Source organism: Terrapene carolina, unplaced genomic scaffold, assembly GCF_002925995.2.
Source record: "Terrapene carolina triunguis isolate 2854851 unplaced genomic scaffold, T_m_triunguis-2.0 Scaffold88, whole genome shotgun sequence".
NCBI lineage: Eukaryota > Metazoa > Chordata > Testudines > Emydidae > Terrapene > Terrapene triunguis.
This window is the reverse complement of record NW_020664439.1, coordinates 38,521,135-38,547,062: the sequence shown is the minus strand read 5'-3', so window position 1 is coordinate 38,547,062 and position 25,928 is coordinate 38,521,135. Positions and strand designations below refer to the sequence as shown.

The 25,928-nt window shown below is 41.3% G+C and overlaps 1 protein-coding gene across 1 annotated transcript in view; it reads right to left on the bottom strand.

The window, feature by feature from the left end:
- Positions 1 to 25,928, bottom strand: part of NAALADL2 (N-acetylated alpha-linked acidic dipeptidase like 2) — a 547,525-nt gene that overhangs the window by 338,556 nt on the left and 183,041 nt on the right. The window contains exon 4 of the mRNA XM_026650206.1: positions 21,926 to 22,076. Coding sequence (XP_026505991.1) covers positions 21,926 to 22,076 — 151 coding nt within the window. The remainder of the gene's footprint in view (positions 1 to 21,925; positions 22,077 to 25,928) is intronic.

The window sequence follows — 25,928 nt, the reverse complement described above, 5'->3', positions numbered from 1 at the left end:
ATGGGGGCGGAAGAGAGGGAAGAGTGAGCTCTGACTAGGGTGAGGGTGGAGGTGGGGGAGGCGGCACAAAATGTGCACCCCCAAAATGGGTCAAAGTTAAATTTCTGCCCATGCTCCTGGTTCTTAACATTTCTTTCTAACTGCAGCTGACATGCTCCTTCACTCAATCACTAAAACAGTATTTTTTTTTTTCAAAATACATGTAAGGACTATATGTGCACTCTTGTAACTTACTTCTGTCTAAGCAAATCATGGTGATGTGAAATCAGATCTTATGCAGAACTTTGTGCAACTCTTTGAACATATAAACTTTAATTAACCCAATTATACGGACGGAGGAAAAAGAGGTAGAGATGGCTCACTAACCCCTCAAAACAGCCTATTAATCTCTTTCTCTATTAAAAGAAATCTCTCTTATGGAAATATTTCAACTGCTGGATGTTAAGAATTTTATAGTAATAAGGGACTCAATTAATGTCACACGGTTCCTTTTTATGGTATAGTTAAAATGTAATGAAGTGTAAGTGAGATGTCTGAGTTTCCTAGTTAGCCATAGAACAAGTACAACCCACAAAATGGCAATAAAACCTTTCCCAAGTATCCTCCTCCTTCAGAGCCCCCCCAACTTCATATAGGCACTAATCTGTACTTTGGACACTTAGGAAACACAAAGCAACGTCTCTGGCCAAGAGATGAGTAAACCATTAACTTCCACAGAAGCTAAGAGTGCTCAACATCTTGCAGAATCAAGCCCTAACAGGCCTGATTCAAAGCCCATAAAACTCAATGGAAAGACTCTTATTGACTTTGAGGGGCTTTAGATCAAGCCATAAAGGAGGTAATCTCAGGAAAATTCCACTGTCATGTATATTTGGGGAAACAATTCAATGATTTGTTATGTAAAACAAAATTGACATCAGAAAGCACCTAGATTTTCTCAGTACATCATGCACTGACTGCATTGGACACAAAATGTGTCACCACCTCTCAACTGATCCCCATGACCTACACCTTGATATAGGTTATATTCCTCATTCTCCCAAAGAGAGAGAATACAAATTATGTATAGATGAAGTACTGCTAATCAAATAAACCAAGTGGAATAAAAAATAGTGTGGATAGGATATAAAAACATTCAAAGGATGATTCTCCACTGGGGGGAAAAATGGATCTGTCAGTTAAGGAGAACAAACAGAAGAATGATTGATTGAAGTACCGCCATGAGCTGAAAATATTTTAACAGGCAGCAGTCCTACCACAGTCCTGAACATTAATATATTGCTTCCTAATTTTTTTTTATAGTGGTTGAAATGGTTGAACTTTACGGTCCAAAAGTAAGTATAAGAAAATATACTAATTGCAGTAATAGTCTATAATTCAATGAGCTGGAAAAAAGATACAACTGCACTGCTACCTTTTAAAGGAAGAGTCTTCATATTGCAGGAAAGATCTGACGTGACTAATAGGCTGCATCAGTAATCCTTCTTTCTCAAACATAACACCTTCTAATATTCCTCTTGTTGCATCTCCAGTAGGGTCTGAGTTTTATATGGGACTACAGGGTATGTTAACCTCTATTCCTGTATGTCTGAAGTCCACACTGGCCTGACCAATCCTGAAGTTATTCAGATCACTGAAAAAGGGGGAGCAAAAAAGGTTCTTCAACTGGGTCACTGTCAAAGTCTTAGAGATGGTATTGTTGCTCATTCTCCTAACACCAATATCACCCCTTTGCTGAGCAATATCAGATGTCTGGGGTCTTGCAGGTCAGCTTCCCAGTGAATGAGAAATCAGTGACAATGTCTGGGAATTTTCTAAGCATAACTTGCTTTATTTACACATATACATCAGCTCTGGACCAGACGTGATCACAAACAGAATTCAGGCATTCTTCTCTTCAGTAAATCTCAGCCCACATACCATTGCCTACTTCCCATGAAGCTACTTTGAGACCAAGAATGTACGCTAGCTACACAGATTAAGGCAGAGAACAAACTCTCCTGAAGCTTGACACTGCTTTTCTCTACCCAGAAATATACAAGTATTTCTTCCAAACTAAAAACTTGCTCACACACTATGAAAAAGAACTTGGAAGACTTCATGTAACAGTGCCACCTGACGACATGTGCCAGAACTTTCAAATGAGCTTCCAATACCTTCAAGCAGCCTTTCATGGATCCTGGCCTGCAACCCCTCCACACATGATTCATTGAGGCTACCATGAGCCTGGGGTTATAGAAGCCACACAAAGCTGTCACAAAGAGGGCAAGAGACTAGAATTGCTCCAATAAATATCATACCTCCCCCATCTAGGAAAAAAAAAAGTACTTTGCTGACTAAGTGAATAAAATGGGGAGGGAAGTTGTGTCCTTCTCTATTCCTTTCTAGTGGCCCTAATAAGGTTTTTTTCTCTCTGCCAACAACTATGTTGCTGAGCTGTCAGATGGATCTACTCAGCAAGTTGCATGCCCCCTTTAAGGTCATGTGACAGAACGAAGACAGGTATCTGGTGAACTGGCACTCTGATCACTCTGGCACTAATTAACTTCCCCAGAAGGTCTGACTGGGGAGTGGAATTTAATTAGCTAATATGCCTGGCAGGCTGGGTGAGCTAAAAGATCAATTAGCCCATCAGCTGAAGACTGATAAAAAGGGCACAGGAAGGAAGTGCAAGAGAGAGTAGGGCTATCTGATCCCAGAGTCAGACATCTCCAGGAAGGGAAATCTCTTCTCCTCTAGGACCCAGAGAAAAGAGCTGAGGATACAAGAGATGTTGTAAATAGTATTGCTGCACAAAACTGTAGAGGCATTGGTGGAAAGAACGTAAGCACATGGTGTAGCTATCCAACCAATGGAGTCTGAGCAAGTTCTGTGGTGCCAGAAGGCAGGAGAGAAATGTGCCCTGCTACAGGTCCTCAACAAATGACAGTAAGCCATCAAGGCCTACCTTCAACCACACAGAGTCAGAGAAGCTACCCAAGTGATAAAGGGTTGCAGGACTGGCCCATAACCAGCATTCACTTCACAAACCATTTATCAAAAAATAGAACAGAACAAAAACAATCCCCACCATGTATCAAAGGGTGTTTAAATAAGATCTAATAAAAATCTTACATCCCTGTCATCCACCTCATTGCCCAGCAGCCATTGTTGTTAGAGGGGTATTCTTTGATGTTTGCAGTTGAGGATAATAATATGATATCCCAGTATTTCATCCATTTAATTCCCCACTTAAACTTACAGCTTCCACATTAAAATTCAGCTGATGCTTCTAATTCAGACAATTTTGTTTCCATTTTTATTCCCTAGATTGGGTCACGAATGACAACTCATAATTGTGTTGGAATTGCACTGTACTTATATGTTTCCAGCTTAGGCATTGCATCAGTTACTCATTCTCTTGCAGGCCATTGGTAGCAGATGCAACAGCATCTTTTCCTTTCATTGTCATTCTAAATGACAAAGTAGTGAAGTGGTTGTATGCTCTCTATAGTTAACAAGAAGTTTTCCTTCTTTATTCTTGGAAAAAATGGGGGAGTTAAAATAAACCACTGAACAAGAGTGAAGGAAAACAGACCAAACCTACAATATAGAGTGATGCTTGACTTAATTGAAAAGAGAATTGGCTCCAGTTAATATGGAAAGTTGACATTTTAATTGTGTCAAAATCATAGTTTGTTCTCATACTTTATTTTGTTGATGGAGTGCTTAGCTTAGAAGCAGAATCTATAAAAAGGTTAGAAAAAGACTTTATAGAAATAGTTCATCAACACATACAATGGAGCTTCTGCCTTCTTACAATTGCCACAGTACTCTGTTTATCTTTCTCTTTTCCACTTCTGCTTTTCCAGAAGGTGTTGAGCTTTGCCCAGCTCTTTTCTACATGATGGCTACTGGAAGGATTCTTGGGCCTTATGGCATGTATAAGATCCGACTACTTTCTTTCCATCTTAACATAGTTCACATATATTCAATTTTATCAGTACCACCAAGAATTGGTTGTCAGATTGAATTTATTCTGAAGTTAGCTGCACACTCCGGTTTGCAAATGATAGACACAAACCCAGGTGAATCAGAAGGAAAGGCAGTCAAGAAATTCAGGACCAAATCTTCCCTCATCCCGCAATCATCATCCAAGAGATGGAATAGCATGCATTTGCAGATAGCAATAGTGAGCAACCAGCATATGATCAGATGACACTTTGGTTGCATGGCAGCACTTTTGTGACCACAGTTCTTTCACTACATTATAATATGCATTTCAGGAAATGTTTTTCACTAATAGCATAGAGTTATTTACACTTTAAAATGTATAACGAGGAAAAGTTAACAAAGGATGTTTCAATCAGCAGGTCAAAGTGAACTACGGAATTTTTAGTGCGCAGTAGCAGGTTCCATGCAGCTGAAGAGTCACACACGGTCATGCAACACATCATCATGTAGACAAGCCATAACAAATGGGGGCTGAAACACAAAGTGATTAACTGATTTTGCCAAGGTCACAATGGAAGTCTGTGGCAGAGCCGAAAGTTGTACTGGGATCTGCTGAGTCCTAGTCCACCTCCCTAGCCACAAGACCACCTTCCATTTATTATTTGTTTTAAATAGAGGTTAAGAGATTTTTAAAACTTTATTGTAGATATATTGTGAAAAACACTGAACTACTGGGGCCATGGCCTATAATTTCTCTAATGTCTTCCATGCATTTGACCCACTCCCATTCTGAGGATCCTCTAATTATAGTGTTGATTCATTGGACCAAAAGCCTCAAAACAAAATGCAAAAATATAACTAGTATTACTTTCTTGCCAAATAAAAAGACAGCAGAAGACCCACAACAGCACTTTAAGTGCTATAAATGATGCCTGTCATTCTGCTGTCATTAGTTTTGTAAAAAAAAAACCCAAAAAATTACAAAACAATTGTTTAAGCAACAGTGAGTGACTGGTTGTGGCCAAACACTGCAGGAGTAGGTGTTATGCTTAGCACCCAGTTGTGATCTGTCACTTCATTTCCTCTTTAACTCCTTCTTTGTATTTGTTAGGGGGGCAGTGGAGTAGAATAGAAATACTGCTCTGAACAGTAAGTTTATTGGATAAATTCCATCGTCCTTCTCTCTCTACTTGAGTGAATGGATAGAGTTAGTATTCGGAACCCTCTTGTCCTGAGGAAGTGATGAAAAACGGAGGCTCGAAGAAGTAACTTCTACAATGTAAGCATTGTAGGAAAAAATCATAAAAACAGAACCTGACCTGAAAAGGACAGATATTAAAATGCAAAGGAAAGCCTTACCGTGATCACAGAGCTCCTGACTTAGGAACAAGTAACTTGTATGTCAAGTGTTAAGTAAGGATTTGTACTGTTCAAAATCACTGTGTTAACATATATGGTGTAATCTGTAAATCTTTTCGCAGATTTGCAAATTGACTCCCTGACTTAGAAAGCAGCTGAAAGCTGTACCTAAAGCCTATGTTAAGATAATTTTCAAATCAAAGCTTTGTGGTTAAGACTTACTGGCTGGCTAAATGAGTCAGAGGGTAAATCCTCACACTCTGGGAAGTGCACGTCTATATAGCCAACGTGGGTGAAATCCACCCGTGTGGAGGGCCAACACAAAGCTCTATGGCCCACTCAAGCCTTTAACTTGGGTGTGACAGGGTTCAGGGGCTCTGCTTGGTCCCTAGTGAACAAAGGGTTAATTATAGCTCAGCTTCCCCCTCCCTTTCTTCAGATGCACAGAGGAAAAAATTTCTGAATGGACAGAGAGAAGGCGCTAGGTTATCATCCTCTGACTTCACTGGCACTGCACTGATTTATATGAGCTGAGGACCCGGCCCAAGATCTTTGGGAAGGCACCACATGCAGGGTTCAGAGATTGGGCTGAGACTCAAAACAGGAGTATTTTCTGTTTCCTTTCTGATCATGCTAAATTATTCTAATTCCTTGTTCTACACAAACACCTGAGGCAAAGACCTTGGTGACAGCAACTGTTCTCCCCACTCGTTGCTGAATCAGTCCACAGACTTAGAATGGGGCTTAAGTGATGTACTTATATGTTTCCAGCTTAGGCCTGGTCTACACTTACCCCCCAATTCGAACTAAGGTACGCAACTTCAGCTACGTGAATAACGTAGCTGAAGTCGAAGTACCTTAGTTCGAACTTACCTCGGTCCACATGCGGCAGGCAGGCTCCCCCGTCGACGCCGCGGTACTCCTCTCGTATAGCTGGAGTACAGCAGTCGACGGCGATCACTTCCTGGTTCGACTTATCGCGTCCAGACAAGACGCGATAAGTCAAACCCAGAACTTCGATTCCCAGCTGCCGAACTAGCGGCTGGGTGTAGACATACCCTTAGTGATGTGCAGGGCCTTGTGCCTATTCTCTCAGCCAACCATCATCTCTGCTCCTATTTAATGATCATCCACTGATACTTCTGATACTCTTTTGAGGGTTGGGGGTGGGAATGAGATGGCACTTCTGAGACTTAAACACCAACAAAAGGACAATGATATTGGCCAGTTTAGGAAAGGTGCAGGTCTTGCTTTCATATGCCTCAAGAATACTTTCCTTCTGTGCTTCAGTTTGTTGTATTGCCAACACCAATCAGTCAGAAACAACGAGTCAGGCTCCAAAAAATCATAAAATTGGGTTAAAAAGCATGAGGTGTTTAAAAAAAAAACACATTTCAAGTTGTTTATCTGAATTCTGTTTATAGACATAGAAAGAGAGAGAAACAGAGAGATTTTTAAGACTGCACTCAGATCACTTTTTCAAGCTGTTCACCAGAACCATTAGAGCTAGAGACTTACTTAAAAGCTTTTAACCATAAACATGACAGTTAGAGATTGCCACTCCCCCCTCCAAAAAAAAAAATGGCTTGGCAATATTGGTTCAGTTCTGTCTGAATGGCAGAATATTATTGAAAATCCTTTGTAGGCCTGAAATAAATTGTTGGTGGAAATTATGCAATGGAAAAGCTGAAAGATGCATGACTTCTGGGAATCCATAAAGATTCGAGGTGCTCTAAAACACAAGTAGATCCCAGCTGTTCTAAAAATGGTCTCGTTGTCATGAATGTTATATTAGAAAGGAATGTACTGTCACAAAATGACAACTTTAGCTGACATCTGTTATAAGACATAAATTTTACCTCCCAAATAGACAGCACAAGCATTTGTTCATTACATATTTTGTACAGTGAAGTCCCAATAGCATACAATTTTAAATAAATATGCAAATCATTATGTTATTATTCTAAAACATCTATGACTTCAACAAGGATTTTAAATAACCCAAGAGGCTTTCTTCTTTTTTACTCACTGAATAGACCCACCTGTCAGCCACCTAAAAGTAACACATAAGAGGTATTTGAAGTTATACACATTTTCTGCTCATACGTGTTCTAATTGAAAATGAAACAGCTATCATAGATTCAAAAATTTATTCAAACCATTCTCACGGCCTAGTTTTTGCACATGAAAAACGTGTCAGGAAACAAAAGCATTTTGCAAGAAACCGATTATTTCCCAACCTCGCTTTGTGCACATCACACGGCAAACACTGATCAGCATCATCTCATAAGGGATCCCTTCCAAGGGATTGAGAGATCAAACTCTTTAAACTGTCATTTCCTCTACTCAGTTATCTCTTTTGGTTCAGGCCCAACTCACATTGTTGTGGTTCATTCTAACAGGGTTTTTTCCCCATACTTGTAAAAGTTCCCTTGAAGTGCACAATGAACAACTCCGCCGCTATCTCCTATTAACTGTCCCCTTATTCCCTGTTCCCCACCTGGAAGCTCTACAATGGCACAAAACAACCACCAGGTGATTTGAGGGGACAGAAGGAGGAGCATACTCTTTTCTCAAATGTTCATGTTTCCATCTCTCAAAACTTATGCCAACCCCTGTACTAAGTACTCTTGCAAGCTTGTACTGATGATGGGAACTGTCCTGGTCCTACTGAATGGGAGCAGTACCACACGGCTATATGTGCTTCAGAGTTGAATTGTGTGGAGATCGTTGACTGTGAATTTGTCTCTTCAGCTTCTCACATCACCTCAGTGAAACAGAATTTTGAGCTGTGCCCAATAAAAAATGCTTCCCACCCTTCACTACATCCTGCTCTTCTCATTCCCAATGGGATAAAACATTATGGAGGAGGAGGTAGACAGGGGAAACATGAGACTACATGAAGTGTGAAAAGTGAACAAATACTTTTGTATTGTCTAGGAAGGAGTATGGCAGAAAGGGATCTAGGGGTTATAGTTGACCACAAGCTAAATATGAGTCAACAGTGTGATGCTGTTGCAAAAAAAGCAAACATGATTCTGGGATGTATTAACAGGTGTGTTGTGAGCAAGACACGAGAAGTCATTCTTCCGCTCTACTCTGCTCTGGTTAGGCCTCAGCTGGAGTATTGTGTCCAGTTTTGGGCACCGCATTTCAAGAAAGATGTGGAGAAATTGGAAAGGGTCCAGAGAAGAGCAACAAGAATGATTAAAGGTCTTGAGAACATGACTTACGAAGGAAGGCTGAAAGAATTGGGTTTGTTTAGTTTGGAAAAGAGAAGACTGAGAGGGGACATGATAGCAGTTTTCAGGTATCTAAAAGGGTGTCATAAGGAGGAGGGAGAAAACTTGTTCACCTTAGCCTCTAAGGATAGAACAAGAAGCAGTGGGCTTAAACTGCAGCAAGGGAGGTCTAGGTTGGACATTAGGAAAAAGTTCCTAACTGTCAGGGTGGTTAAACACTGGAATAAATTGCCTAGGGAGGTTGTGGAATCTCCATCTCTGGAGATATTTAAGAGTAGGTTAGATAAATGTCTATCAGGGATGGTCTGGACAGTATTTGGTCCTGCCATGCGGGCAGGGGACTGGACTCGATGACCTCCCTTCCAGTCCTAGAATCTATGAAATCTATGAATAATATGATAGTAGGTATTTGTGTAATGAAAAAAGCAGTTTTCATATCCCCACCTAGAGATGAATTGTTTTAGTAGTGGGGAGTGTCTGTCTGTCTGTAAGTGGAACGGTGTAGTATTATCTTTTTTAAATAGCTGCTGAGCATGGCTAGCAATGGGCTGGAACAAAGATCAAGCTGAGTTAAAGATTGGTTGGTTTATTCTACTTTGCTCAATTCAGGCTACACAAGGCAAATTTTCAATTATAAATCTAATTACACCTTAAATTGCCTAAACCATCAGCCAGCTGACTTTCCAGCGATTGCTTCCTGCGAGTCAAATGCAGGTGCACTTGCAGGCGTTAAGTTTGCTGCACCTCAGAGACACTGTGTACAGTCCCAGCCTCCTAGCACCCTGTGTCCAAGAACATTGTACAATTTCATCTGAACATCTGGCAGAGTTCAACTCTTCACTGAACTGTATGAGCAAATGTATCCATGTAACTGAAGTTCACATATACAGCTAGGTTGATAGCCATAGCAGGCCCATTTCACCATTGCTTTACATCTCCAGTTGTCATTTACACCAGTGCAAAGTCAGTGTAACACACTACCCCATCAAAAAGGTAAACTTTTACATTCATTTTGCCCTTGTGTAAAATGGCTGCAAGGTGCAAGGCAATGGTGAACTGGGCCCAGCGTGTTCAAGCAATGTCCACCAATGGTGAGAACAAAGAAAAGAGGTCATTCCATCGTCTTAGCTTGTTGACACCACACTTTTGTATAAGTGCAACCCTTCTGCCTAGTCTCACTAGGGAGACATGAGCTTTGAAAATGGTGGCAAATATCATTGCTGAGGAATGCAGAATAGGTCAGCTGATTTCTCCACCTGGTTGTCTGATGGAGAGGAGGGCAATCTTATAACACAGTGATCCACTGCTGAGGAAGAGAAGGCCAAGGTGGGAGAAGAGCAGTGATGGGGTTAACCTAAATGGGTACCCTAATTTTGGCCGACTGCTGAAGTCTCATACAGAGATACAGAGTAGAGAGGACAGGAGGAACCAGTTGTAGTGTGCTCATTGTAGAATTAGTCTTCATCACTCCATTCTCCAGTCCCTCCTTATAGAACTAAATGTCTCAGATACCTTAGGGAAGTATCCATCTAAAGAGATAGTCACCTCCTACTATAGATCCCTCTTGGCTTGAGAGGCACTGAAGAAGCCACTGCTGCCTGCATGCTGTGAGAGGTCCCATCTTGAATTGCTTCGGTGAGCCTAGGTGCGCACCACATTTATAGCTTCACGTAGCCCCAAACAGAGACACAGAACTACATTCTCCAGCTGAAATAAAACAGGAAATTGCAAATAACTTATGTTTGCCCTGCACGTAGGAGCTGGAGGGAAATGCCAGCCACTTCTGGGAGCCTGCCTTAGCCCTGCTGCGTCACCAACTGGACTTTTAGTGGCCCGGTCAGCAGTGCAGACCGTAGCTGCCAGGGTTCCTTTTCGACAAGGCCTTCCAGTCGAAAACCAGACGTCTGGAAACCCTAGGCCTTGTGCTGTTGGAAGTACAAACATTCTTGGGTGTCTATCTAAATTTCTGGTGCAGCTTCATAACAGGATACATTTTTCTTCACTTTCTGTTCTATTGTGTTCAGTGAGCATTGAATCAGGCCTTATTTGAATACAAATTGCTCACACGCAATGTGCGTATTCAATTAAAGCTGAACTTTTTCCTCCCTAATGCAACCTCAGGTTTCCAACCTCATTAGGAGTAATGGGGTACAAAATATTTAAACAATAAACAAAAGGGGGGAAAAAAGTAACTTCCTCACTAGCAAATGGCAACTTTTACTTTTAAAGCAACTAAAAAGGGGGAAACAACTGGGGTTTTAGATTTGAAATGTTGTGAGGGCTATATTGCTAGTCTCTAAAGTACACTAGGGCTACATAGTGTCTCTAAAGTACAGTGGGCTATGAAAGGTCAGAGGAGTTTTTAAACTAAGGGCTGGGGAAAAGCCAACAGTTGTGGGGGAGCCCACAGTTCAGACAGAGACATCCCTTGGGGGAGGATTTATTAAAGGAGAAATTCTATATACTACTAAAGAGGAGAAGATTAAGGCAAACAATTAAATACTAACACATTTTATAAATGCTTGCATACAAATGCTAAACACCTGAATACTAAGATGGGCGAACCTGAATGCCTGGCATTAAATGAGGATATTGATATAATAGGCATCAGAGAAACTTGGTGGAATGATGATAATCAATAGGACATGGTAATACCAAGGTACAAAATATATAAGAATGACAGAGTAGGTCAGGCTTGGGGGAAGGAGGAAAGTGGCACTGAATGTGAACGATCTTGGAGTCATCATGGATAGTTCTCTGAAAATATCTGCTCAATGTGCAGCAGCAGTCAAAAAGCTAACAGAATGCTAGGAAGCATTAGGAAAGAGATAGATAATAAGACAAAGTTTCATAATGCCACCATATAAATCCATGGTGTGCCCACACCTTGAATACTGCAGGTGGTTCTGGTTACCCCCCACCTCAAAAAAAGATAAATAAGAATTGGAAAAAGTACACAGAAGGTCAATGAAAATGATTAGGGGTATAGAACACCTTCCATATGAGGAGAGATTAAAAAAGTGGGATTGTTCATCTTGAAAAAGAGAGGACTAAGAGGGGATATGATAGAGGTCTATAAAATTATGAATGGTGTGGAGAAATTGAATAAGGAAGTGTTAGTACCCCTTCACATAACACAAGAACCATTTCACCCAATGAAATTAATAGGCAGCATGTTGAAAACAAACATAGGGAAATATTTCTTCATACAACGCACAATCAACCTGTGGAACTTGTTGCCAGGGGATGTTTTTGTGAAGGCCAAAATATAACTGGGTTCAAAAAAGAATTGAACAAATTCATGGAGGATATGTCCATCAATGGCTATTAGCCGCGATGGTCAGGGATGAAACCCCGTGCTCTGGGTGTCACTAAACCTCTGACTGCCTGAAGCTGAGACCAGATGACAGGGGATGGCTCACTTGATAATTTGCCCTGTTCTGTTCATTTGCCCTCTGTAGCATCTGGCACTGGCCACTGTCAGAAGATAGGATACTGGACTATATGGACCATTGGTCTGACCCAGTATGACCATTCTTATGTTCTTACACAGTATTTTAGAGAACGAGGCTCCTGTGAATAGTACCAAGATGCCTTATGGGCTGCAGTAGAGGAATTTTCTGGGAAAATGGCTTTTTATTGTAATGGTAAGAGCAAGTTAAGGCAGCTTTCAGTACATTTTGAAATAACAGCTGTGTAAGGAGAAAATAGAGAGTGGATTTATTATTAATAATGAATAATATTTATCACTTACATAGCACCTGACAATCTCAAAGAGCTTTTAAATCAATGAACAGTGTCTTGCAATACCACGGGGAGGCAAAGTAGTAAAATAAATAGTAATGCTTAAAAATGTACCCGAGGGCTAGATTGTGCAAATTGCATATAATGTAACACATAAAAAGGGAAGGATCATCTCAGAGGGATCCCTTAGAAGCCTTCAGGACAGAATTCTGTCCTTGATTTATGTAGGTGACAATAAGGAATAGAGGCCCCTTACTCCCTCCTTTCCAATTGTGCACCCATATAAAGATTAGAGAGAATCTCTCCCTTACATACCAAAAGTATCTTAACCTTGGTATTTGCAACATTCTCTAAAAATACTGCAAGCACAGAGGTGAAGCTATCTGAAACACAACTGGCAAGCTTTTATGCATGACAATTCTACACCTCTGCGCACGAGTCGTTCACGTCACAATCTAGCCCCACATTTTCCCTTTATTACAGATTGAGAAAAAGAAGTGTCTTCTTAAGGTCACACAGGCAGGAGCAGAGAAACAATTAAGAACATAAGAATGGCCATACTGGATCAGAACAATGGTCCTTCCAACCCAGTGTCCTGTCTTCCAACAGTGGCCAATGCCAGGTGAAATCCAGAAACACTGATTCCAAGTCCTGTGCTCAAGCCACAGCACTATCTGTACTTGTCTGACAGTATCTGCCTGAAAACCCAACCCTGTTATTCTGCCAGATTATATTTAATGGATTTTGCCAATTCTCCATTTAAAATGGGTTGTTGTCCAACCCAGATGTAAGGTGGAGAGGGGGGAGGTGGGCACGAGAGGCTATCGCGAAGTCCTAAATTACGAGCTGAATAATCCTTAGAGAGGAAGCCTGCAAGCATACAAAATTGAGGATAAGCCTTGGGCTGGATTTTGTATTGTTTTATTTTGAGTTCCTTTTCTGAATGGGCCAGTGTTGACTGGCAACAAGCTGTGTGAACTCTGTTTGGAGCAGAGTGTGGATGTCTCCTGCTCACACCATCCTTCCTCTCCATGACCCAAATGATGCAATCCTTGAATTCAGTGAACGTTTTATCTATGTTCTGTTTGAGGACTACAGGATTTGATCTCATATGTTTAAACAACACCTGCTTTATATCTTTATTTGGAAGATATCGCTCTGTTAAATTTAATTACTTTCCCTTGCTGCTTGTATGGTAAAAGGGCAGGTACTAAAAGAATGTGAGCAATGAAGATATACTGTGCTATATTTCAGTAATAAACATCTCTGTAAACCATGCTGTTCAGTTCTCCATTCGCAATGATTTGGTTGCTACTACCCAATTCCTACTACATGATAAGTGTCCGGAATGTATTTACAAAATAACCACAGGAAAACCACCATCATCAACACTGACACGTCTCTGAATAGAGCCGGTCAGACATTTTCCAGAAGCACATTTCTCTGTCAGAAAATGCTCATTCATCAAAACTGAAATGTTCTGAGGAAGGTGTTGATTTCTACAATATTCTGACAGAAACCATGCAGGTTTCTGATGGAACCATGCATGGTATTATCCTGTCAGCTCACCAACCTGGCTCCTTAGCAGCCCTCCTGGTATGCTGATGAGAAGCCCAGAGTCTGGAAGCCCCGGCTCCTAGCTTCTCAGAAGCCTGCCGGGTAAATTGTCCCAGAGCCAGCGCTCCCAAAGCTCCCAGCGCCTCAGAATTCCTGGCTCCTAGGTTCCCTGTGCTGCCCAGTTTCCCACATGGCAGGCTGCCGGGCCCTGGACAGATCAAAAGAAGCCTCAAAAATATTTAGAAAAAGGTCAAAATGAAATGTCATTTTGACTTTTCCTAAATGAAGTTTTGGAATTCTTGTTCTGTGGGGAATTTCAAAAGTTCATGTTTCATTTGATTTTGGAACGACATTTAAAAAAAAAATTTGGTGTTACCCATGGAACAGGAGTTCAAGTGTCTGCTGAGATTATTAACAAACAAAGCTGGCCAGAGAGGTCAAAGACTGAATAGACATGGAAATTAAACAGCTCTCTCAATTCAAATGGGTCCCTTCCTGGCCATAGTTGAAGTACATTGGAAGGATCAAGGTAAAGAAGAGCATCTCAAAACCCTGCTCTTCTATCAGAGAAAGGTGAGGAAAGAGAACAACAAAGGTGACTATTGTACCTATTCTGTGAATAGAAAACCATGTTGTTCCAGTAATGTGGATAGAAGATATCAGTAACTGGGAATGCTCAGACAGGATATTCCATGAAAATGATGGAACGGATTCTACCACCCTTAATCACTTTATGTAAGACTTCACTATGCATGCAATCTCATTGAAATCAAGGAGTAATGTACTACTTAATGTGAGAAGAGTGGGATCTTATGCGAGTGGGCGCATGGGGGAGCTATTTGCCATTGCCCTATACCAGCTGCAAATTATGTCACACACACACCCCGTGCCATTTCAGCTGCACTGACCAGCTCACTGGGTATGGGGGGAAATTCAGTCAATGCATCAGTCACTCAAAGACCCTCCCTGCCCTCTCCTTTCCCATCTGCTTACTCCTGTGTGCCCATACCTAAGGTCTAGGTAGCCCATGCAGACTATAAGAGGTGGTAGGTATTAATTCTCCTTACACCTCTGCGCACGAGTCGTTCACGTCACAATCTAGCCCCACATGCACGCGCGCACACACACACACACACGCACACAAGCCTTGTGCTTTATTATAACTGATTTCGCTCCCACACCTGTTTTATGGCTCACATGACTAGCTGTGCACAGGGATCTGAAGCACAGAACACTTCTGAACAGTTTATATCTATTTTCTTTAGTGCTATAATTTCTCTGTGAAATTCTTGAAAAGAACATTACACTGGATACTCCTCTCAATATAGTAGGATTTTATTCAATTGAACTGTTATATTTCAGTGTTTAAAACTGATAGCCGTTTCTATCATGCTTTCTGAAGAATTCTTCATGATATAATTTCCATTCCCCCACTGCATAGATAGGAATTCTATTACTGAGTGCCTTATCTTAGGCACAGGGTTCTTCCTGCTCATAGCGAGGACACTTTACTATTTACATACTAAGATTGACAAATAGGTTCTGTCTGTATCTTCGTTTACTGAACCATTTTTCTGTCTGAAGCCAGATTTGGTTTGAAATGACTCTGAAGTACAGCAATAGCAAAACCAAACATATCTCTGGCATAGCAAGCTGGGCAAGAGAAAGTACAGCATTCAAAAAGTCAAAATGCAAAAAATGAGAAGGGAAACGCATCATGCTTCTCTGTAATGCACTTTCCTATGGTCCCCCTCCTGCCTATTGATGTCCCCAGAGCCCTCACAGCTCCCTAGATCTCATGTTTCTTCCACTGCAGGGCTCCTTAGCCCCCGATTCCTAAGTCCGAGTGCCGAGCATTGAACCCCTCAAATTCAAGACTGACACAATGTGGACTCGAAGAAAGATTCCTGAGAAAGAGACTGTCCTTGAAAATCAAAACCAGGCAGAGAGGACAGAGGCTGACAAAGGCCCAGAGGATTATCCCATGGCTGTCATAGTGGAGAAGCAGCAGAACCAAGATTAACAATGTCAAATTAGAAGCCAAGGACCTAGTAAAGGGCCCAAAAGATGCAAACAAGGCAGTAGCTATCTTTATAGAGGAGCACCTGGACAACTCCTTGCCAAGCTGTGTTGGTTGCCCTTTACAGGCAGATAAAGGGATTGTGCCACTTACAGATATGAGGCACATTCATCCCTCACCCAGCATATCGTTATTGGTACATCCTAAATTAATACACATACTGAAGTTCTGCATACTGAAGTTCTGCATCTTCATAAAAGAGCAGGATTGGAGCTGGAATTTTTTGAGAGCCCAGAAGTCTAGTATAACACTGGTCTACAATTTTTGAGAAGTCGTCTGCTTCAGAGATAAAATGTGCTATTTATTATGTATTTTGATGTGCTGAATTCAAATATGACAATTAAAACAACTGATTGGCTACTGTTTCTAAGATATTTAAGTTTTTACATTTTATGTCTATGTATATTGTGTAGATAGTAGAGTTTTAATCATAAATTGTAAACCTAGGTCTTTTCATGTGTTTATGGTTGCTTTACATGATAATATTTCACCTGTCCTGTTTATGTAACACTTTAAAAATCAGCAAAAAGGTTATATAAATAAAATTTATTATGAAACAAAAGGCAAAAAACTATTATGTACATAGTTTAGTCCTATTCGGTGTCTACTCGGCGCTTCTTGGCTTGTCTCTTGTATTCATTAAATGGAGCATCTCTTGTCACTGTCCAGCAATAGTCTGCAAGCATTGATGGGCTCCATTTGCCCTGATAGCGTTTCCCCATTGTTGCAATGTCCTGGTGAAATCGCTCGCCGTGCTCGTCGCTCACTGCTCCGCAGTTCGGTGGAAAAAAATCTAGATGAGAGTGCAAAAAATGTATCTTTAGTGACATGTTGCAACCAAGGCTTTTGTATGCCTTGAGGAGGTTTTCCACCACCAACCTGTAGTTGTCTGCCTTGTTGTTTCCGAGAAAATGTATTGCCACTAACTGGAAGGCTTTCCATGCCGTCTTTTCCTTGCCACGCAGTGCATGGTCAAATGCATCATCTCGAAGAAGTTCACAAATCTGAGGACCAACAAAGACACCTTCCTTTATGTTAGCTTCACTTAACCTTGGAAATTTTCCAGGGAGGTACTTGAAAGCTGCTTGTGTTTTGTCAATGGCCTTGACAAAGTTCTTCATCAGACCCAGCTTGATGTGTAAGGGTGGTAACAAAATCTTCCTTGATTCAACAAGTGGTGGATGCTGAACACTTTTCCTCCCAGGCTCCAATGACTGTCGGAGTGGCCAATCTTTGTTGATGTAGTGGGAATCTCTTGCACGACTATCCCATTCGCAGAGAAAACAGCAGTACTTTGTGTATCCAATCTGCAGACCAAGCAAGAGAGCAACAACCTTCAAATCGCTACAAAGCTGCCACTGATGTTGGTCATAGTTTATGCTCCTCAAAAGTTGTTTCATGTTGTTATAGGTTTCCTTCATATGGACTGCATGACAAACTGGAATTGATGGCAAAACATTGCCATTATGCAGTAAAACAGCTTTAAGACTCGTCTTCGATGAATCAATGAACAGTCTCCACTCATCTGGATCGTGAACGATGTTGAGGGCTGCCATCACACCATCGATGTTGTTGCAGGCTACAAGATCACCTTCCATGAAGAAGAATGGGACAAGATCCTTTTGACGGTCACGGAACATGGAAACCCTAACATCACCTGCCAGGAGATTCCACTGCTGTAGTCTGGAGCCCAACAGCTCTGCCTTACTCTTGGGTAGTTCCAAATCCCTGACAAGGTCATTCAGTTCACCTTGTGTTATGAGGTGTGGTTCAGAGGAGGAGGATGGGAGAAAATGTGGGTCCTGTGACATTGATGGTTCAGGACCAGAAGTTTCATCCTCTTCCTCTTCCTCGTCTGACTCAAGTGAGAATGATTCTGGTGCATCAGGAACCGGCAGTCCTTCTCCGTGGGGTACTGGGCGTATAGCTGATAGAATGTTTGGATAATGCACAGTCCACTTTTTCTTCTTTGACACACTTTTCCCAACTGGAGGCACCATGCAGAAGTAACAATTGCTGGTATGATCTGTTGGCTCTCTCCAAATCATTGGCACTGCAAAAGGCATAGATTTCCTTTTCCTGTTCAACCACTGGCGAAGATTGTTGCACAAGTGTTGCAGCATATGTGTGGGGCCCACCTCTTGTCCTGATCTCCAATTTTGCAGCCAAAATAAAGGTGATAGGCTTTCTTAACCATAGTGGTTATACTGAGCTTTTGTGATGCAAAAGTCACTTCACCACAAACATAGCAGAAGTTATCTGCACTGTTCACACAAGTACGAGACATCTCTGCTCACTTTGGCTAAACAGAAATGTGTCCCTTTGCAAAATCAAACACTGACAAATAAGAGAGCACGACACTGTATGATTTCTAGAGCTGATATAGGGCAATTTGTTCAGCAGAGTGATGTAAGCTTCGTTATGATTGCATCATCCATGACTTCTAGGAATAACATGATGCAATTCATATCATGTATGACGCAATACCAGCTTCAGATTGCATCATTCATTGTTTTGCCTAAAAAGCAAGTACTGTCCAAACCCAGTCATAGATTTATTCATAGATCCAGTCAAAGATGTATTTTAGTCATTTCTGGTTTAACTTGAGATCTCTTCCCTTTATAACTCACTTATCCTCCGCCATTCCCAAGTCAAGGGTCGTATATACTGACCCAATAGCATATCTTGAAAACTAGAGCCAATCAACAATTTTAAGCATCATTTTCGTTCTCAGTGACCCAGAATTAGTAAAGTTTGACTACATTTATTTCAGAAGCATTTTGGCTGTAGAGCAGTGTAATCAATTACATAAATCCTATTAAAAGTGGTGATTGACCTCAAAAAAAATGATGCTGGGAAATGATGCTAAAGAAAAAGTAACCACTGTAATATTCTGGGTAGAGCTGGGACAACTTTCTTCCCCACAGATAGTAAACTCATCAAAAATGTACTTTTGGAACACTGAAACTTTTCACAAATTCGGTCCAAATTTGGTGAGCAGTTTTGGTTTATAAACAGGTCAAAAGGACAGGGTCGGCTCCAGGGTTTTTGCCGCCGCAAGCGGCGGAGGAGGGGAGGGAAGCCGCGATCGCGATCAGCGGCACTTCGGCGGCAGCTCCACTGCTCCACTTTCTTCTTTGGCGGCAGGTCCTTCCCTCCGAGAGGGACTGAGGGACCCGCCGCCGAAGTGCCGCCGAAGACCCGAACGTGCCCCTTCCCCTTGGCCGCCCCAAGCACCTGCTTGCTGAGCTGGTGCCTGGAGCCAGCCCTGTAAAAGGATTACTTTCCGCCATTTCAAAACAAAATATTTCAAAATTTTTGATTCAAAACAGTATTTCATTTAGAAATTTAGCTAATATTTTTTAAAACCACACACACACACACAATGGGAGAGAGTTGGGAAACCCCCCAAAATGATCTGAAATGAAAAAAAAAAAGATTTTTTGGACCGAACAGAATGTTTCATTTGATCCTTTTGGCAAAATATATAATATATATATATATATATAATTAAAAAAAAAAAACAAGAAAATTCAGTTTCAATTTAAAACCCACCATTTTTTTTCAGTTCAGCCTCTAAATAATAATAATAATAATAATAATAATTAAAAAACAAAGTATTCATTCAGCTCTAATTCTGAGGCCATGGAGAAATTTATTTTGGGGGTAAGAAAAGAAGATTCACTATAAACAGAAAGAGGCTGATCTGGACACTGTACATATTATGTAGGTCTTATTAGGGCATTTATTAACTTTGCACCCATGTCATTTAGTACAGTGACGGGTGTAGCGTGCAAAGATTTGCTTAAACAATGATTACCTTTGGATCACTCATACGTCTACAAGTTTCCTACTAAAACGGGATAAAGTGTGCTGTAAGATTCATCAGTTTTCAGTTACAAATTACATTAAAATCCCCATCCTCTTTTTCCTTTACAGATTTTGAAGTTTTCACCAAAGACCATTCCTTTTCTGATCTATCTCATGTGTGTTACAGATTACACTTATCCCAAGACAGTAATGGTAACAGTTTACACTCTCCCCTTGGCAATGGATAAAGTGCAGATGGTATCCTCCAGACAATGATGTGCTGCCAATATTTTAAGCATGGGCTTCCATAAAAATCCCCGCCTGTAGTCTGTGATAAACTCAATTTACCAGGGGGTATGTGCTGTGCTTGCAGGGAAGAGGGATAAGCATCTGGACAACCCTGAGTATTTGTCCCCAAGATTTTATTTTAAATACCGGACATGTGATATTACAAAGGTAAAACATGTGCTTTTCAGACTTATTTGTATACAGCCCAGGCACAAGTTAATTCTCGCCAGGGTGATTTATTGGTCTTCAGAGAAGTGTGAAAACCATCAGAGACAGAGAAACCATTCCAACTTGCTCCACCACTTGGTGACACAGCTTTTAACAAGAGGATCCCAAGAGTTCTCCTCAGAATCCCTTCAGTTTATCATTGCATCCAGATTATCACAAATACTTTAGACACATGATAGCCTATTGCTGCTGATGAATGTTGTTTAGAGACTTAAAAACAGGTGCAAGATACATTAAGGTTCTAGCACAAATCATCAACCTACTTAATTCTCTCTGTTCCTCTGTTAAGGTTATCAGCTTTTTTTCTTGTATTTCCCCCCTGAAACTAGAGATTGGAATCTACACAACCCAAAAGAGGATTTGGTGTAACTGTCAGCAAAACAACAAACAAGGTTTAGACAATAACCCGGCATCCTACTATCAGCGTATCAGTTGTAATTAACTTTATTTTTCATGTAGCGTAAATGAAATGTTATGCAGTCAGCCAGACTGATAAACAGACCACTCTTCACGAAATGATTAAGAATAAAGCTCAAAGAGTGCTACATTTACTTCTGTAGTTCCCACTGCAGTTCTAGGTCAGGTATAGTGAGACACTGAGAAAATGTGCAATTCCTTTCCCATTGAGCTGTCAAGGCATTTCATGATGTGAATAGCTAACACCCTTCTCTGACAACTAGGCCAATATTTCTATTTTCTGCCATTCTAGTCATGAAGCATCTCAGCATTGCCTCAGTTGATTTAGTGCCAATTCGAGTCAGCCTTAAGATGTCTGTGTTAGTAACTGGACCAAATATTCTTGATGAAGCCTTGTCACAAACTCATAGCATGATTCTTAATATTTTTTCCATCTAGCTAGATATTAAAGGAGGTTGTAAAGCAGAAAAGATAGCAGACAGGCAGAACACATGTTCACTGAACTGCTAGAACAAAAATTTTAAATAGAACATATAGTCTGATATGCTGCAGGTAGAAATTATTTTCAAAACCATTGTTGTGGCACACTAACATTTATGTTTAATTAACATCTTTTTTTATTTCAGATATTTCAAAAAAAAGCATTTGACCTCCTATCACTTAACAAAGCAGAAGTTCATTAGCTGAAATGACCAGATCCGTTCTGGTAGAATTGAAACTAGGCAAGTTGAACGTATATCATATGAAAGTGTTATTGGCAAAGATTGTACAAGAGATCATTGCTATAACCTTTTCTGATTACACTGCACTTACATCTAAAGTCAAATGCCCCCACCACGCACAACATGCCAGCACAAAGTCCAGTATGTAATGGAAATTGCTTCATTAGTGGTGGACAGATCCTGGAGAGCCCAATTCAACACAAACCATTGAGCTGTGAAGAGAATTGTTGCACAGTGGCTCTCTACAAGGGTTAATGGTAGAGTGTGAATGTACTGACAAAAGCCAGCATAAGGAGGTATGTAGTCCATCTACTCCTACCAAGAGTCCGCAGTAGCCTTTGGATGCCAGTTACACAACTCTATAGCCTACATCTAGGTTATGAGAGTGGATTCTAACCCTTCAACCATATTGCTCCTCTGTGCAAAGCCCTTTCACTCAGGGTTTGTGCCTGAGATCAGGATTGGGCTTATTGTTTCAGCTCATGTATTATTTACAATCAAATTTAAAATGCCATTTAATTGGACAGACCTAGAATAGTACTTACCAATACTGGGATAACCAGGTGTCGATGGGTCTCCTCCATTGTTTAGGGAAACCATGAATGCTTTATCACTAAGATTTTGAGTCTTTGGTAAATCGCAAGGATCAACATAAAGAAGGACACCTCCAAACCCCGCCTCTTCTAACAGAGAAAGCTGAGGAAACAGAGAAACAAAGGTGACTATTAACAAAAAGGTTTGACACCACAACACAGTAGCTTCTATATTAAAAAAAGAAGAAAAGAAAAACGAAGTGATTTAACTCTGTTTCCCCACATTTAACTCCAAGCATAATGGCAAAAATAAGCTCTCATTTAAACATAAATTATACAGCACATGAAATGAATTGATCTGACAATATCAACCTAAAGTCCATTTAAATTATGGACAAAGTATTGTGTTGTAACTACATCACTTAGGCCTTGATTCAGCAAAGTATGGAAGCACATGGCTAACCTTAAGCATATGAGCAGTCGTGTAGAAGTTAGTCAAATGCTTATGCACATAGTTTAACTGGGGCCTTGTCAATTATATGTCATATTTTAAATAACTGGAGTAGATAAAAATAATTCCTTCATTTTGAAAATTAGACTTCATTTTTGCTTATATATTAAGAGGGTTATACTGTGTGCACTTAGGAGTTGATATATAAACTGACAGTTAATATTGAAAACTGGGGGGGGAAATGCTGGTTCAGAAAAAAAAATGTTGCTCTTACTTTTTTTAGTCTCTCCAAAGTAGTGTAGCATGATGCAAAATGCTGCAAATTTCAATCTTTCACTTAAAGCGGGGGGAAATATCTTTCACAGTCCAGATATTTGGGGCTTTTTCTTACATAGGTGCCTTTTACCTCCCACCTTCTGTCCCGATTTTTCACACTTGCTATCTGGTCACCCTAGAGGCCTCAGAAGTGGACCACAGCTACAAGCTCCATCCCAATACCAGCTCTGCAAATAGGAAGATTGACATGCCTCTCTATAGGATGGGGTTTACTGGGTTGTTTTTCTGACAGGTGAAATGGCAAATGATGGAAAGAGGAGACTACCCTGGGAAAAGTTATGGGAGCATATCAGTAGAGCTGGTCAAAAAAAAAAATCGACAAAACAGATTGTCTTTGGAATTTGCCAATTTGTCGAAATCAAAACAATCTGTAGAGATGGTTCAATTTCAGTGAAATTTGTCTGGAAATGAGACAGCTTTGGAAACCTGCCTTTTTTCCTACCAGCTCACCAGCTGCACTGCTGAGGAGCCTGGGCTTACAGGATCCACAGCTTGGGGTCAGCCAGCAAGGTGAACTATACTGGGGCTAGGAATGTCAGGGTTCTCAGAATCCGCAGCTTCAAGGCAGCCATCCATGCAGATGGTCTCTGATCTGGAGACCCTCAGGCTTTCCCTTCTGCAGAGAATTATGAAATTTTGGGGTTTTGTTCTGAACTGGAATAAAAAACAAATGTCAACATATTGAATTCCTTCAGGGAACAGAATGAGCTTTCTCCACACAGCCCTGTATATCAGCAATGGACCGATCAACCTGTACTATGTCTGAGGCCACTCCGGCATTTGAGAGGTGTGTTACCAAAGCTGGTGTTGCACTCTTAATCACAAGGCTCTGCTTTTTAAAGAGAACACTGTTTATTCTGGGAACTCAAACCTTCTGCTCTAAGACCTTCTTGCAGACAGAGACCTCCTCAGTGCCCAGCTACAGGCCAGCCTCCTCTTGCAGCAGTAACACATACACTGAACGCTCTACGCTGAATTAGCTCACTCAGTGTTCCCCCATCCCATTCTTAAAAGTGCAGCCCCCATTTCTCTTATTATATATTTTATAGCACACTAACAAAAATATATACAATAGAGAAATGTTCAAAATTATTACTCAATATGCACAATTTGGATCTATTTCTAAAACATCTGTTCCTGGAACCTCACACTGGCCCTTCGTGTTTTAGCCTCAGGGTGGAAAATGTTTTTAGTGTCCACTGAGTGGCTGAGTAAAAACACAACACAAACAAAAAACAGCTGAGCAATTTGGTGACTACCCTGATTACCCACCTCTAAGGCCAGCCCTGCATTCTAACTGCACATTGTCAATGGCCTTTTGAGTGGCTATTACAAGATGTCAGGAGTGATTGCAAGTGTATTAGCTTTCTGGACTGCAACATCCTGTTTTACTGAGACCTTATAGTATGGTAACTGTTCTCCATCTTGTGGTTCACTGTCTGTTTCCCTGTGCCTTTTCTTTTTTTCCCCCCTTCACTTCTCTCTGGGTACATTTATTTATTTTACTTTTTGCTTTGTTAAATGTTGGACTTTAGCACAGTTGTTTGTGGCGTGGCTTTATTATTTCTGTGGTATTACACTCTGTGTTTGGCTCAAGCTTCAAAACTAGTTCACATCTATCTTTGCTTTTAAGTAAAGACATAGGGTTACCATTCGTCCGGATTCTCCCGGACATGTCTGGCTTTTTTGAGTTAAAAATAGCATCCGGGGGGAATTTGTAAATGTCCGGACTTCCCCGCCCCATGCAGAGTACGCGCGGCTGACAGGGCAGCCGGCCGGATCCTGCCACTCGCATGGGGTTCTGGCAGCCAGAGCCCCTCCTCCACTTCCCCCTCCTCTCCCTTGCAGCTTGAAATCACTCCCCTCCTCTCTCTCCCTCCCTCCCCCTCTCTGCATTCGCAGATTGCCGGCTGGCCGTTCGCATCGGGCCTCCGGCAGTCTGGAACTCCTCCCCCTGCTCACCCTCCCCTGCTGCCCAGCGCGCCGCTCCGCAGCACTCTGAGCGGCACGGTAAGGGGGCCAGGGGGTCGGAGAAGGGGCAGGGAGGTTCTGGAGGGGGCAGTCAAGAGACAGGGAGCAGGGTTGGATAGGTCGGGAGTTCGGGGGGGGGGTCTGTCTGGGGGTGTGGATAAGGTTTTGGGCAGTCAGGGTACAGGTAGGGGGTAGGGTCCTAGGGGGGCAGTTAGGGTGGGGGGGTCTCAGGAGGGGGCAGTTAGGGGACAAGGAACAGGGAGGCTTAGATAGGGGGTGGAGTCCTAGGGGGCAGTTAGTGGCAGGGGTCCCAGAAGGGGGCAGTCAGGGGACAAGGAGCAGGGGGGGTTGGGGGTTCTGAGGGGGGCAGTCAGGGGGTGGGAAGTGGGAGGGAGTGGATGGGGCAGGGCATGGCGGGGCGGGGCTAGAGCGGGGCTCCGCCCCCCCCAGTGTCCTCTTTTTTGATTGTGGAAATATGGTAACCCTAAAAGACAGGAAAATCTAGTGTGCACTCTTAGCTACAGCATACTGCTGTATTCTAATGGCCTTCTTTGCAAATACTAAGCTTACAATGATATATGGTCCTTAGCCCTTGTTTCCAAACCATGGGTCAAATTCAGATGTTGTGTAAAAAGGTGCAACTCTACTGTAGTTTTGTGTAACATCATAGTCCATCCTACAAATCTTACTCAAATAAGTAACCTCTGGAAGACAGTAGGACTATCTGTTTAAATAAAGACAACTCATATGAATAAGAGTTTGCAGAATCAGGTTTTAAATGAGTAGAATAGATGTTTTTTAAAGGGTTAATATGGGTGAGAGTCCTAAAATGTCATGAATGAGCAATAATAGAAAGTTGCATGTCAGTTAGCTATTGCAATGTTCTGCCTCCTGTTTTTACTTCCATCTTCAGATAGTCATCCAGATAATAAATGGTGTAGGCAATCATTGAGAAGAGAAAGAAGCAGCATTAAAAGCCAAGTTGTTTGACAGTGTGTTTAAAATTACAATTGCCTCTTTTCCTCAGTGCCCATAGCCTTCTCCAGTTACATCTTTTCCTTCATCTCTCCATTTATTATAATAAATAATAGAAATAGAAAAGGCAGTAAACATGTACAAAGTCATTTCATTTATTTGAAACGTATTTTAAAAACTTTACATTTTAAATATATTTTTCCAATATTAAATTCTTCTATTTCATTAAGAAAGGCTGCATAGGTTGTAGTCACACAATGCAACAGCTGCTGCTGCTGACAT